The sequence below is a fragment of the Epinephelus fuscoguttatus genome, linkage group LG2, assembly GCF_011397635.1.
Source record: "Epinephelus fuscoguttatus linkage group LG2, E.fuscoguttatus.final_Chr_v1".
Taxonomy (NCBI): domain Eukaryota; kingdom Metazoa; phylum Chordata; class Actinopteri; order Perciformes; family Serranidae; genus Epinephelus; species Epinephelus fuscoguttatus.
In genome coordinates this window covers 48,333,738-48,349,372 of record NC_064753.1, presented here as the reverse complement: position 1 = coordinate 48,349,372, position 15,635 = coordinate 48,333,738, and the positions used below count along the sequence as shown (strand labels likewise).

Here is a 15,635-nt window from a genome sequence, read left to right as displayed (position 1 = left end):
TTAATTTAGTGTGAGCTCTTCTTTGAGCACAGGTGTAGTTCTGAGGTGGCGATCTGAATCATTTGCAGGAGCTTCTCCCCACCGCACAGGCGGTCCAACTGCACTTCCTGCACTATCTATATTTACACCTCTGACCCCATGCAACCCCACCACAAACATCTGAGCCATCGCTTTAATGTCCATGGTATGTTAGATGTCACATCCTGAACATGATTCAAACCAGGATAACACACAGTAGCGACCAGTGTTCATTCAAAGGAGCTGAATAACAGATGATGACCTGACACAGAGCAGAAGGTGAGTTATGATATACATTATTAAATCATTTAGCCATGAATAGATGTTTCCCTTCTGGGGTGCCGTTGGATGTCTCATTAAGGTCACTAACACGTCCAGAAACACAAACACACAAAAACAAAGGTATGAACTAATGTGGATGTTCGTGTGCGCATGCGCAAACGCAGTCCATACAGTGAGAGACGATGTGCGAAGTGTAACCGCCACAAATGGCAACAGCTAGTTCCTCTAAATACACTGTAGTGTCTTTAAGCTACATGATGGTGTAGTGGACAGACTGCAGACAGACAGGCAGACCAATAACCAGACAGACAGACACAGACGCTGGGTTTTATCGGTAGGCGGTGGCAGAAGCTTTGCGGAAGTGTGTTTGAACTCGGAGTCATATGACCAGTCAGGCAGCCGGAGAAAATGCTGCCTAGATATGGATAAAATTCCTCGGACACGGTGACTAACATCCACAGCGAGCACGGTAACAGCACCCATAAATCACATTTAGACACAGCTAATAACGTTATATTCGGTTATTACTGAGCTCTCACTGTAACGACTGTTAACAGCCATGTTTGTTTTATCTTTACCAACACTGACAGTTAGCAGGGAAGCTAATGTGACAGAGTCAGGTGTGTGTCAGCTGAATTAGTGATTTAGCTACTGGAGTCTGTGTGTTTCCCTCAATGTTTGTGTCTGACTGTGTCCTCAGATGGAGGAGATTAAAGTGTCTCCAGACTACAACTGGTTCAGAAGCACAGTGCCCCTGAAAAGAGTAAGTACCTCATGATGTGTGGTCTGTGATGGAGGTCCATAAACTCTGGGCCCTCTGCTGAGCACAGGACACCAACTATGATCATGTTACTAACGTGTGGGGATATAGAAATAAATTAAAACCAGACAGGACAGTACATTTAGATTAAAGACTGGCAGGTTGCACAAAACACCTTAAATTTCCTCCTTACATGTGACACTTGAGGCTTAATTTCTCCTTACACAGTTGAACAGGATCCCTTCAAAGGCTTCCTTAGCTGAGGAGAAACATCAACTCAATTACTGTGTTCAAAGAGATTTCACAGCGACACAAGTTTCCATGGAGATTGTTTGTTTGCTTGGACTCAAGCTTGTGACGCCTGTTGTCGTCTCACAAAAGTGGCTCATAGTTAGATAGTGGAAAAAATGGAAGAAGAAAAGAAGACAAGAAAACCAAATTGGTCAGAGGAGGACAAGATTAAGCTTCTGGAGGAATACACTCATAGAAAGCACAAACTGAAAAGTAAATTTGATCCCCAAATACCAGAAAACGACTGTAGGAAGAAGCAATGAAAGTCCGTCATGTTCTCCTGGTCGCAGAACACTCTTCTCGAGGTGTTATGGGGTTTTTTTTATTTATCACCGTAAACTCGGTCATGTTGCAGTTAAGATAGAATCAGAAGTACCTTAAGTTTTTTTTTACCTGACTTTGGTTGCTAAGGTCTTTTGTGCAATAGGCTAAGGATTCCTTAAGTATGAGATCAAGACAAGGAGAAAACCGTAAATACTTAAGTGAATATTTTAAGGAAACCACAAGGAGAAGACGTGAGGGTGTATTTGCAACCGATTTTATTTTGAGGAAACCTTCAGGAGATGACTTAAGTTTGTTTTGTACAACCGATTTTATTAGGACTTGAAGGAACATCTTAAGTGGCCTCTCTGTGACAACAAAGCTGTGTTATTAATCAAGCTGATGTGTTTGGTGCTGAACACATTATTGGTTGATTGTTGTCATGCAGCATGATTACATCTGCATCTCCGCCTGATAACAAAAGAGTGTGTCTGTCCCAGGAGGTCTGACTAACACCAAGTAATCCAATCAGAGCTTCAAACCTGCCCACTCATTTTCACAGCAGTTAAATCTTGTTTTTCTTTTATATCCATTTAGGAAATGTGTTTTTGTCTATCTAGCATGAAAAGCTGAAGTCAGTAACTTTTATAAAAAATAACATTAGAGATGCAGGATAATATCTCTCGTCATCGGTGATTATTTCTTTGAGTATCTTTGAAGCTGGATTTCAAGCAGGCAAAAGGAAACAAATGTAGACGCATTTCAAATCACATTTATTTGTCACATATACAATCATACATGTAGTGTAGTGAAATGCTTTTGTGCCAAGCTCCAGGAAGCAACTTAAAAATACCCAGTACTGTATATATGTGTGTGTATATATATATATATATATATATATATATATATATATATATATATATATGTGTGTGTGTGTATGTATATGTTCATGTTCAGCATGTGATGGATGACTGAGTGATTAACATGCTGTGAGTGACTTCACTTCACGCACAGAGTGAGAGGAGGAAATCCTCTTTCAAAAGACCTATACACATATACCTCCTCCAAGATCTGCCACCTTAACGTGATAGAGGCGTTTGCGTGATCATGGGAGCTGTGTTGTCCAGGGCAGTAGCCCCTGGTAGTGTTGCCAGGGGAGGGGCCAGGGGCGCGGGTGCATTGTGTGCCGGGCCGCAGGCAGAGGCAGGGACCAGGATGTGCTGACCCTTGGTGTTGTAGACTGGCTCTGAGGACGTGGCAGGCATGTGATCAGGATGCCTCCGGGGCACCTCCCGTTAGAGGTGTTTCCGGGCATGTCCGACTGGTGGAAAGCCCCGGGGCAGATCCAGAACACACTGGAGGGATTATATATCACGTCTGGCTTGGGAACACCTTGGGGTCCAGGAGGAGCTGGAAAGCGTTGCTGGGGAGAGGGATGTCTGGGGTGCTTTGTTCAGCCTGCTGCCCCCACGACCCGGCCCTGGACAAACCAATGAAAATAGAAGGTTGGATATATAATACTCCCTGACTGTACTGTGCAGTGTGCGTACACTGTATATGAATGTGTAGGGCAGATAACCAGGTTCAGTGAAGGCGTGATGTTTGATTTTTTCCGGTATATGTACAATCATTATGCTATTACACACATGCTGTGGTCCACGACCCTGCAGGTATTTTCCTGGGAAGAGGGGGCAGGATTAGGGGAGAATTCCCAGGAAATACCAGGATCTCAATCCCAAGAATTAAACCAGGCTTTCCGAGCAAATTAGAAATCCTCTGCACCGAGCAGCTGTGCTTGATCCCAAATAAGTAATAAAAGAGATTAAGACACAATAGACTAATGACTAAGCTGCTCAGCTACAGTAACAGGAGTGTTTACACTGAGTTACTCTCCACTGCTGACTGCTGCACTCCTGTTTGTGTACTCTCACTGCACTCAGACCCTCACACTGACCTCTGCACCTGCTGTTCATATCAGCAAGGGCTCATTTTCACTTCTGCTTTGTTTGTAGCACATAGAGCATTGTGCCTTTTAATACACAGTGGCGTGTCACCACTAGCCTGCTGTGTTGCGGCTCCGATGACTCATTTGCTCTGTCACAACTGTGTTTTACAAGTTAGTTGGAAAAATAAGTTTTGAAAAATGGGAGCAGGGCCGGAACAAAAGACTTTCTGTCCACATATTGGTGGCTTACTCGTCTGTAGTGCCTCTCTGAGGGTACAACTCAAAGTGCAGAGCATCTGATTATTTATAATGTGGAAAGCTTCATATTTAATTCATATTTCTCATGTGGTGGTATCTGTGACTTCACTCTATTTTTACAGCTACATTTGAGATTATTTCTGACATTGACATTAACACATGACCACATTTTAGAAGATAAAGTGCTTTCACATGACCATACTGAGGCATTAAATACCTTCAGAGTCAGTGACATTAACACCAGTGAGCGTCCTCAACAGACACAGGCTCGTCTGTGTTCTCTTTGAAGAACCGGCTGTTCGCAGATGTTTCAGACCACTGAGCTCTGACCATCACTGGATCGTCTGCAGAAACTCTCTCAGTTTATCAGGAGCTAAAATAAGGTCTTTGAAATGAGGAATTTCTCCTCTGATTCTTTGAAGAGTGAAGTCACACTGAAGTCACACACAGCACACGTTGTTTAGTTAGTCATTCATCACATGCTGACCGTGAGCAGTGTTGACAGTATGTTCTGGGTTAATGATTCACACTGGCTGCTTCATCACAGGTTGTATTTGTTATAATTGTTATAAGATTGTTTTATAGTATTCTATTCTACTTTATTTTTTCTATTTGGCAGTTGCTTTTTGGAGCTACGCAGACATGCATTTCACAACACATTGCACAGTGTATGATTGCGTATGTGACAAACATGATTTGATTTGAAATGGTTCCTAATTTATGTGATTACATTTTTATTTAAAATCATAGATACATATATGTCTGTATATTTTACAAATTTTGCAGTTATTGAAACTTCAGAGGAAAAAATTAACCTATTGTCCAACCCTTCCCTCCCCTCCCCACCCCGGCTGGCTCAGGATGACCTGTGATGTCAAAGTTGTATAACATATAATATGAAGAGTGATAAGAGAAGAGAAAAAAATACAGGGATAAGTAAGATGAGAAAATGAATCATTGCAAAAAAAGGGACCATTGTACTAAGTAAGTAGTAAAATGGTTCCATATTTATCTCCCAGCAGCCTGTTTGAAAATTAGTGTGAAAGAAACTAAACTGAGTAAGTTACTCACCCTGCGTTACCTTGAATTTGTGAAGAAACCTGTTTTTCTATCCTGCCTCCATGACGAATTGAGGATGCAAAATGAGGAAAAATCTTGATGAATTGGAGTAAATGGGGTCCACATTTAGAGGCTCTCTAAGTCTTCCTAAGCTTGAAAAGTTTTTGTCACATACAGCATGTTCACGTGTGTGTGCTTGCTTTCGCTGGTCTCACGCTGGCTGGTTGGTGCAGCCTGGACCACAATGTTTTTGTTGCCATGTGCGGAGCCTGGGCTGCCGACAGAGACCGGACTTTTTCACAGCATATTCAGAGGACATGTAGCTAGCGGATCGTGAGGAGATGTTTGCTGTATGTGACAAAAATTTTTCAAGACTTAGAGAGCCTTTAACAACAGCAAAACTACACTGAAACATCTGTCAATAAACTCATTCACAACTTGTCCAGGTTAATCTAAGTCTCATTTATACGGTCGTGTGCTCATTGTTTCCCAAACACATGCATTTTCACTAAAACCTAACTATTTAAGTTCAAGTTCAAGTTCAAGTTTATTTGTTCAGGGACAGTGCACATTGATGAACATTGCTGTAAATGTGCCAGTTTATAGCTGATTAGCTAATTTTCAACTGCAGTCCCTGGGCAGAATGTTAATTGCCAAGTGTAAAAACATGGAAGTACACATAACACAATAATACAATTACAAAATACACATTTCGAATTTACATTGCCAAGCACACATGTCAATACAGTCCGACTTAACGAGATCTACTTAATGGACACACTTCTGGTTATTCTTAAACCAGTCTTTGAGCTTTCCTTTAAAAGCATAAAATGTAGGACATTCCCTTATTGTGGAGGGAAGACTGTTCCAAATGTCCCCCCCTAGGACAGACAACACATTTCTGCCAAATGTGGTGCATACAAACACAAATACTTGCATACAAGTTGTGTGCATGGGCACATGAGTTTTAACCAGGGGTGTCATTTATAAAACAACGTGTAGGATCTACACTAATAATGTACGTAAAATGGCGTGCTTCAAAAAATATTTTACATCAGGCTTCCACCTCACTTTCTGCATCACCATTTTCCTATCTCTGAAATGTTCGTAAACATGGGTCAGAGTTTCTTCCATCCAGTCATCAGTTGTTTTCATAGATCACAACTTTTGTGTGGGGAGTGGTGTACGCCTCTTTCAGGCCTCCTTTTGTGCGTATGCAATGTTTTTAAATAAGACCCCAGACCCCTCGCAAAAGCAAAATGCATTTCCCCCATAGACCAATATTATAAAAGAGACGTCTGTAAAACTGTTGACAGGACACGTCAAACTGCAAACAAGGTCAATTCTGACTCTTTCTGTTATGAAATTTGATCCGTAGAGGCTTTATATTTCAAAAACGTTACTCAAGCTGACAAAAGCTATTTTAAAGACGGTGAAGTCATCACAATGTAAAGTCTCCGAGCTGAGCGGGAACTCGTGGGTGGGGCCAGAGGGTGGAGGAGAAACACTACTGTGCACATTCAGTGGGCGGCATGCTGCGGAAGTAAACCCGGAGGCTAGTAAACCTTTTTGGTATGTGCCAGGTGAGCAGCTCCACTGGACTAGGCGCCACCTTGGCATCTGGTATCTAGATACTATCACACCTCTATGGTTTGAACTGTGCTTGTGCATTCCATTGAGTTCAAACGTACGTGCTTGCCCAGGCACGCTACTCATCCGTGCAGGAGACTGTTTACGCTGAAGTGTTTTGAGTTTGGGAAGTCCTAAGTACACAACTGGATAAACGAGACTTGAATTAATCTGCACGAGTTGTGTGAGAGTTTGTAGACAAATGTTTTGATATAGTTTTGCTGTCGTTAAATGTGGTCCTCCTTTAAGTCATCAAGAATGTTCTCTGCTGTCCACCAAGGACACATGTTTTCTTTATGAATGTAAAGCTGTTCTGTAGGTGAAGTGTTTCTTCAAGGGCCATGATTAGTCTACAGGATGTCGTTTTCTCACCTCGTGTCTTTGTCTCCATCAGATTATTGTCGATGATGATGACAGTAAGGTGTGGTCGCTGTATGATGCCGGCCCAAAGAGTATCAGGTGTCCCATCATCTTCCTCCCCCCAGTCAGTGGGACAGCTGAGGTGTTCTTCCAGCAGGTTCTGGCTCTGACAGGCTGGGGCTACAGAGTCATCTCGGTGAGCTCAAAACACACCACAGCTTCAGCTTTCTGTCTTTACAGCTGCGACTGACTAATGGTTATTTTCATTATGGATAATCAGCTGAGTATTTTCTTGATTTATATTATATTATTTTTGTCTGTAGAATGTTAGAAAATGGTGAAAAATATTTATATTGAGTTTCTCAGGGTGGTGTCTTAGATTGTCTTCTGCTTACTGTGATAGAAACCAGACAAACCCTGGCACGCTGGAGGAACAGACACCAGAAACTGTGTGGGCAAAAAAGCCAAACAGAGTCTGTAAATATATAAATGTCTGGTATTGACAGTTTGTTTGCCTGATGTTCGATCAGTCCAGTGCTCATGTTAAGTGAGAAGTGAATAGCTTTGTCATCGACTGTGAGAATTTGTACCCCAGCTCATTTTACTGAAACACTGACAGTGGCTAAATGGTTTAAAAAAAGGTTAAAAACTAAACTAGTTGTAATTCCAGCATACTTCTCTTGTCTCCTGACTGTGTGGTTTCCAGCTACAGTATCCGGTGTACTGGGATCTTATGGAGTTCTGTGATGGCTTCAGGAAGCTTCTCGATCACCTGCAGTTGGACAAAGTAAGCCTGTGTTTTTCTTTTGTCTCAGAGCTGACTGAGCATCTCTTTGTAAAAGAGAAAGGAAGGCGTGACTGTCTCCATTGATGGCTCTGGTTTTATTCTGTTACTGCACTTTGTGATGTGCCTGGGTCAGATATGTGACCATGAATATTTTCTTATTGCAAAAATGAAACAAGCTTTTTTTTTTTTTACTACATTATTTTGTTTCAAATTTGTCATTACCGAAAGTTAAAATAAAATGTTTGAAATAGAAAATCTTTGGCCCAGCAACATCTCCTGGTTTTAAAATCCGGCCAGATTGAATTTCTATTTGAATAGCTCTGACATATATGTTAATTTTGCTGCTCTTTAGCATACTGCCCTGTGCACCACTCAGGTCTGGTGGGAGTTAGCTAGCAGCACCGTTTATTTTGCAATTACTGCTAGTAACGCTGTCCTGACCCAACAGCATTGGGTTGTAAACATTGTTCTCTCTGAGTAAGCAGCTCAGTTTTGAGCCGCACACCCCCCTTGAGCATTCTTAACTATGTTAGTATTGTTAGCATCGTTAGCAGTGTCAGCACAGCAGGTGATGTCGCAGTATTTGCAAGCTAGCATCCCATCCAACCCAGGTGGTGTGCAGTGCAACCAGTGGAGATCAGAGGTCGAGCAGTGGCCAGTATTTTTCTGCATGTGAACACAGCTAGCCGTCTGTCTGTCAGCAAAGACAACAGAAAAGAAAAGGCAAGACAATTACAACACCACACATTAAAATTTGATCACCTCTAAGTGGACAGTGCTTTGAAATGCACCAACTGCTGAGAGGGTTTTTTTTGTTTCTGCACTGATGATACAAACTACCCATAGAAAGTAGAGGAAAAGGACTGCTGAGAAACACACTGTCTTCTTCTCTATCTAATTATGCTCCTCTGTCCCTTGAACCTGCAGGTCCATGTGTTCGGAGCGTCCCTGGGAGGATTCCTGGCTCAGAAGTTTGCAGAGTACACACACAAGTCTCCCAGAGTGCACTCACTGATACTGTGTAATTCATTCAGTGATACCTCCATCTTTAATCAGACGTGGACAGCAAACAGGTGGATTTCAATGATTCCATCTCAGACTTTCCTCTCGGTGTGGACGCTCATTAATGTTTCGTCTCCTTGTCCTTGTCTCCTCAGTTTCTGGTTGATGCCGGCGTTCATGTTGAAGAAGATTGTTCTGGGGAACTTTGCTAAAGGACCTGTGGATCCTAAAATGGCAGATGCTATTGACTTTATGGTTGACAGGGTAAGTGGACATGTTGATGTGATGATGTGTTATCAGAAGTGGTGATCACATTTCATCAGAGGAAATACACTCAGGGCTGCTTCAAGCTGAACATCCGCCCCTCTATAACCTACTATACATGTTACTGCAGAGACTGACTGATCTTTTCATTGCAGTATTTTATAATAATTTCAATAGTTTTATAATCTTTTGTTACTTTTAATATAACTTATCCAGCTTAACTAACCAGATTGAATTTTGCTCATGATGTGATATGAAACCTAACCTGTTATGAGTATTTCTGAATGATTACTGATCATCACGTTTACCATTTAATGTTTATTTCAAATAAATCTATTTTTACAGTCTTTATACAACTTAAAGTGCACATTCAGTCAGCAGCTGTTGTGGCTTTAATTCAGCCAGCAGAAACCCTCCAGCACCAGATGTCTCAGCAGGCTAGGGGCCAGCGATAGCGCTGAGTCTAACCTGTTTAACGGCAGCAACAGAAAGTTTGTTGGGGCTGTCCAGTCCCCAGGAGCTGGGGTTTTAGTTGGCTGGATTCGGGTTGCTGCGGCTGCTGACTTGGAGTCTGTCTCTGCAGCTGCTGCCTGCTCTCCTCCTGGTGAGGTGGTCTGTAGCGACGGGGAGTGAGGCGCAGGACACACTGTGATCTGAGGCTTTAGCTAAAGTTAGCTAGAGATTGGTGAATGTGAATCTGCAGCACTGAGTCTTTAGCTATGATTAGCAGAACGCTCAACTATTAGCAACATCTCTTCAGATCTAAGATGCTTTGCTGATATTGACACGAATGTAGTTTATTGTCAGACTCTTTTTGACTTTTTGTAAAGTCTGTCTTCTGTTTTTTAGGGTTGCTTTACAGTGCAGACAGTTGTTGTCAGTGCTGGAATAGCAACTTTCTCTGCAGGATTATCCACCATTGAATCAGCCTTTCACCATCCGAAGTGACGTGCAGGAACATCTGCATTTGTAGATCGGCTAATATGAACACCCTCTCTCTGAAAAGTCTCCTGTCATGGGTTTGATTTTCTAAAGCCTGAAAGCAGAGCCAAGAGGAGGTGTACAAGTCAAATGTTCTCTCAGACAACTTGAATTATAATATGCTTCGAGTTTATTATGGGATTTTTGCCCAGTGACATCAAAATGAAACTGCCTACCCCAGCTTTAACAGGTGTGATTAAACTGTAAAATGTTGCTGCAGTAAACACAAAGTGATGCTCTGCTGTCAGATCATTAACTCAGACTGAGTGCAGGTCACTCTCACTGCGCTGTGTGCTCTGTATTTTAACTGAGCTCAGTGGGGTGTTTCTGACAGCTGTCATTTCAGGAGCATCTGGATTTATACCTATTAATCAAAAAGCGTGAACGTGTCAGTCCTGATCTTGATCCTGTGGATCAGGAGACATTATGGACAAATGAGAAGCACCCTTAAACAGCAGACATGCGTTTTATCCATCTGCTCATCTCACTCAGTTTACTGCCCAAGGTGTCACCACTTTGTTCCTTTGAGTACAGATATGTAATGTCTTTGTGTTTGACTGTTAACCTCTGCCCTCCATGTGTTGTCTGTGCTGCAGTTGGAGAGTCTGAACCAAAGTGAGTTAGCATCGCGGCTAACACTCAACTGTCAGAACTCTTACGTGGAGCCGCACAAAATCAAAGACGTTGCTGTGACGATTATAGATGTAAGTGTTAAACCATGTCTCTCCATCACAGTGTCTGTTCATGTATGTTTCTGCTACAGTAAGCTGAAAGATGTGTTTTCTCTGCGATGGTGTTTAGGTGTTTGATCAGAGCGCTCTGTCGCTGGAGGCAAAGGAGGAGATGTATAAACTGTATCCGAATGCCAGACGAGCTCATCTGAAAACAGGAGGAAACTTCCCGTACCTGTGCAGGAGTGCTGAGGTCAACCTTTACATACAGGTACGCTCTGGTTTATCATTGACTAGGGAAAGACGATGGTGCTGCTTCATCAGCTGCCGAGGGACACATATTGATCCTCCAGGTGAACAGTTATTTTCACAAAACTGGGCTGTCTGTGCAGTAGAAAGACACAAATACTTTGAAATTGGTGCTGCATGATCAGAGAAAAAAGACTGTGGCATAAAACCTACAACTACCAGAATGCACTGCACTGCACCAGCCCAACAAACCCTCCAGTTGGTGGGTAACGTAATGTGAGTTGTTTATAAGAAGAAAAAAAAAACTATATGGCGGCCAGCTGGTAACAAATAATCAGGTTTTACAGTTGAATATTGAGGGATCTTTATTTTATTCTTTAGTTTCCTCCATCAGAGTTTAGTATTGTCTCTTTTCATAATAATAACATAGGTGTGTGCAGTAAAAGGCTGCAATCAGCACAGTGGATGACACAAAATCCCACCACAGACAAAGCACAACACACCGACTGTTTCTGTCACTCGCTCTTTTCTTAGCCGTCCCCTGGCCCCAGCACACTGCAGGATGGACAGACATGCAGAGTTCCCACGGTCATGGAGAACCTGGGAACATCATGGAATTAGAGAAATCCTTGAAAGTTTACATTCATGTACATTTCTTAATTTTATCCTGCATTCCGTTTCTCCCTCCTTGTACGTCAGCCAGCTGGAAATGGTGTGACAGTGTGATTTAATATCACATTTCTGGGGAGGTGCATGTCAAGTTCATAGACTCTGAAGGATAAATCCTGCTTTTGGGTCATGAATTCCAAACTTTCCATTTTCTATGTCACGCCCCACCTCTACTTTTAGATAATGCTGCATTTCTGAGATGGAGCAGTGGCCATGTTATATACACTGTGAATGGTAATGGAAATTTTTTTATGGGTCCTTGAGAGACTTGAGAAAGTTTTGAAAATTTGTCCATGAAAATGTGTGGGAAAAATATGTGGACATATTGCAGAGGTCAACAGTTTGAAATACAGTTATGGATATTTTGAAGGTTTGCGCCATCCACCAGCACAGACCTCTAACAGGCTCGGAGGCTGGAAATAGGGATGTCACGATTGCTTGATTTCACTATTAACTGCGATTTTAAACGCCACGGTTAATTATTCGTAAAGGTTTCTCAACACCGTCACTCTCCAAAGATTATGCCAGGACACAGAACCACATACAGAAAGCAGATCAGCACAAATCTCCCGGAACGAAAACAAAGTTACACAAGCGGTACAGGTGAATAGGCGTCTCCGGGTGATGAAGTATGGATTATTAGTTTAAAAATTCTCTTCTCAGGTCCAAAAGAAATGTTCAGAAACATTTTTGTAATATAGTTTACAGAAAGTTTGTAAAGAAATACATGTAGCATTTGAAACCTTTTTTCCCAAAAGGGAAATCCTGCTGAGGATTTTTAAAACAGAAGTGATTTTTGTTTAATTCCAATGGGATTATTGTCATTAAATCTTACTTTTTGGTTACTTTTCTTTGTTGCTATATTTTTTTTGTTATGTTGGCATGGAAATAAATGAAACTTAAAGATCTTTAAGGAGTGTTCATGTGATTTTACACATTTATAGTGTGAAATTAATCAATGCATAATAATCATGATAATTGTAAAACCGTGATTATTTCTCTGACAATAATCATACCAAGAAAATCTATAATCGTGACATTCCTAGCTGGGAAGCACTCAACTGTCAGCCCAGACATGAAGAACATCTTCCTGCAGCAACAAGAGAAAAGTCCCGTTAGAGAACCAAAAAATAAAATGAATCACAGTGCTGCCCGGTGCAGTGTCGGTGCTGGGAGCTGAGGTGAGAGCGGCTGATGCTGGTGGACCATGCACCTCAAAAACATCCCATAACTGCATTTCAAATGGTGGACCTCAGCAACATATCTGACTTTCCTGTGGTGCAGGGCTGCAACTAACGATTATTTTTATTGTCAACTAATCTGTCGATTATTTCTTCGATTAGTCGACAAATCATTTATTGAAAAATGTGTTAAAATGTTGAAAAATGTTGGTCTGTCTCTCCCAAACCCCAAAATTATGTCAACTAATGTCTTGTTTCGTACTCATGCCAAAGGGTTTTAGTTCACCATCGTGGGAGAGTGTGTAAAGCTGCCAATATTTGAACTTAACAAGCTGCAATGAGTATTTTGGGTACTTTTATAGTACTTTCCAATGAAAAAAGACTCAAACCGATTAGTCGACTACTAAAATAGTCAGATTATTTTAATAGATTAGTCATCGATTAGTTGACTAATCGTTGCAGCTCTACCGTGGTGCAGTGTCACCTGCTTTTGATGGTGCAACAGGACAGACAGTAAAGAGGAGAGGGGGCTAGAGACAGATCTGATGTGTTGTGCCATTTCTCGTCTCGCTTGTTGTTTGATAAACAAGAAACTCATGAAATTAAGTGCCACATTGCTGTTTTCCAAGTTACAGTAGCTGTTATCTGGTTGTCATGGTGATGGATTTCATTTATTAACCACAACACCCATGCTTTGTTTGAGAAAGAATGTTAACCAGTAAACAGGAAGTAACACCGGCTGGACAGGAAGAACAGCCAATACAGAGAAACTGTACTGTAAGCAGTGTTGGTGTGTGAGAAGGAACGAAACAGTCCAACATGCTCTGGGTTTTCCTCATTACTTAAGTCCGGAAGTCCAAACACACATCAGTCAGCCATGGCACCTGCTAAATTCCCCCTCCCTTTCTTTTGTTTAACCACAAGACCTAAGAGCTGCCTGAACAGCGCTGACTAGTGGAAACACCTGATACCAGAACATCTTAACATTACTATAAACACGATGTATGTGTAAACAAGATGCTGCATATAAATTCTTGTTTGTTTTTTTCCTTTGCACAGATACACTTGCGCCAGTTCCACGGGACGCGATACGCCGCCATCAGTCCTGCCATGGTGAGTGCTGAGGAGCTGGAGGTGCAGGAGAGTCACCTGAGCAGTACCCAGGACTCTGACGACGACCAATGAGACAGCGTTTACCTGCCGGCTATTTCCTCCCAACATTTCCAACAGTTTCTCTCACCCTTCATCATTTCACTGGACAGTCTCCAGATTTTTCATGGAGCTTAATCAGCGAGTCAACTGAGAGTATTTTTATTTGACAGATGAAGCAATATTTTGATAATGAACTGTACATAACTGTTACACAGCCGCTTTGCTTTAAAAACATACGACACCTTGCCTTATGTGGAATGACTTTGATAATTGTTGCACTCATAAACTGCCTGAACTGTTTGCCTCAAGTGTTCATTTCTGTGTGTAATATACTGAATGGTGGTTAACACGGCCAGCAGTGAACTGGCGTTAACAGAAAGATGAACGCTGGTTACGGAGAGACTTCTATCTTAAAGTCTTTGTGTAATTCAAAAATGAGATTTTTTTTTTTCATTTGTTTTGGAATACAGTTAATTATTTTGACTTTCATTTGTTGTGCCGTTGTTATTTCCACTCGTGTCACAGTGGTTTTGGCTCTGCACTAAATTTACACACAAGTTCCATGTTTATGACTGGATAAAATAATGGGCGTAGCCAGCATGACGTCATCTGCTGGTTTGTGGACTCTCGTTTTGAACAAGCCCCCAGATTCAGCACTGGCTTTGAAGCCAATTTTACGTAGCGGCCAAGCAGTGGAATTACAACTTCCAGGTCCGAGCTAAAAGTGACTGTATTTGGACGAGAGGGTGGAGATAACCCATACGCTAGCTGCTAGCTTTGTCAGCACAGTGTATTGACAGCTATGGCTAACCATGATGATCAAAGATGTTACATTAACTCTATAAACTGAAGGTGAAATAAACATCAAGAATGCTTTGTTATAAGCGGAATCTAAAGCTACGTTTGATAAGGTGTTGCATGTTTCTCCTCTGGATGTTACTCGTCGGTGGCAGGATGGTTGGAACATTCATGGGTACCGGCTGCAGGGTTGTCAGCTGGGGGCCATCCCTCCTTGATGTTTCGACCCTTTAAACCCAGAGTATCTTAGGATAGTGGGGCAGCGGTTAGGGACGTCTCCCTTCCGCTCCCTGCAGCTGGACCCGGGACTATGCAAGGCAGGGGCGTCCTCCCTGAGCCAGGTCTGAACCTGACTGCATACCTCTTGCACCTTGGCTGCATGGGGCATTGAAGACTAGAGGCCCGTTTCCACTGAAGAAGTTCCTGGTACTATTTGGGGGCAGGAACTTTGTCTTAGGATTAACCTTCGCCCGGAGAGGGGTTCCAGCTCTGGCCTCTGGTCAACGATAGCCATCTTGAGCTCTTCTCGGCTGCCATGGCTCTCTCACTGATGGCTTTCTTTAGTTGTCTGGGTTCCAAACCAATCTTTTGTAAGAAATAGTGCACTGATGTTGATAGGAAACCATGGCAGCCGACTTCAATAGGGAATAAGGATGCATGCCACCCTCTGACAAGGACCTCATCAATCAAGTCCTGGTACTTTGCTTTCTTTAACTAGTGAGAGATGGCTAGCCTATCTTCCCAAGGGAATGTAAGTTTGGCAACCAAGATGGTTTTTGTGCTCCTTGATGTTAAGATCATGTCTGGTCGGAGTACCCCTTCCGGAAAGACGAGTCTCCTCTTCAGGCCCACCTGCATCTCTCAGTCAGGCTTAATTCAAAACTGAAACCAGGCTCTTGGCAGCTGTTCTTGCCCTAGGAGTCTTGACCCCTTCCCTTTGGAAATTGACCGTTTTGGGTGGTGAAGCCAGTTCTAAAGTAAGGTAGAAATCGCAACAGCTGTACAGCAACGCATTTGT

At 42.3% G+C, this 15,635-nt stretch overlaps 1 protein-coding gene across 1 annotated transcript; it reads left to right on the top strand.

Annotated features, from left to right (window-relative positions):
* The first annotated feature begins 455 nt into the window (after positions 1-455).
* spg21 (SPG21 abhydrolase domain containing, maspardin) lies at positions 456-14,308 on the top strand. Its single transcript, XM_049562315.1, has 9 exons — positions 456-769; positions 1,001-1,063; positions 6,898-7,059; positions 7,570-7,650; positions 8,578-8,723; positions 8,808-8,916; positions 10,494-10,601; positions 10,699-10,839; positions 13,727-14,308. The coding sequence occupies exons 2-9, from the start codon at positions 1,001-1,003 to the stop codon at positions 13,850-13,852; spliced, it is 936 nt and encodes a 311-aa protein (XP_049418272.1). The 5' UTR covers positions 456-769; the 3' UTR covers positions 13,853-14,308.
* The last annotated feature ends 1,327 nt before the right edge of the window (positions 14,309-15,635 follow it).

What these genes read in the sequence shown, in the direction of transcription:
- spg21 (XM_049562315.1), top strand. Translation starts at nt 1,001, where the DNA reads ATGGAGGAGATTAAAGTGTCTCCAGACTACAACTGGTTCAGAAGCACA. An exon ending in ATCACCTGCAGTTGGACAAA is followed by an intron (nt 7,651 to 8,577) that starts GTAAGCCTGTGT and finishes TTGAACCTGCAG; the next exon opens with GTCCATGTGTTCGGAGCGTC. An exon ending in CAGACGTGGACAGCAAACAG is followed by an intron (nt 8,724 to 8,807) that starts GTGGATTTCAAT and finishes TTGTCTCCTCAG; the next exon opens with TTTCTGGTTGATGCCGGCGT.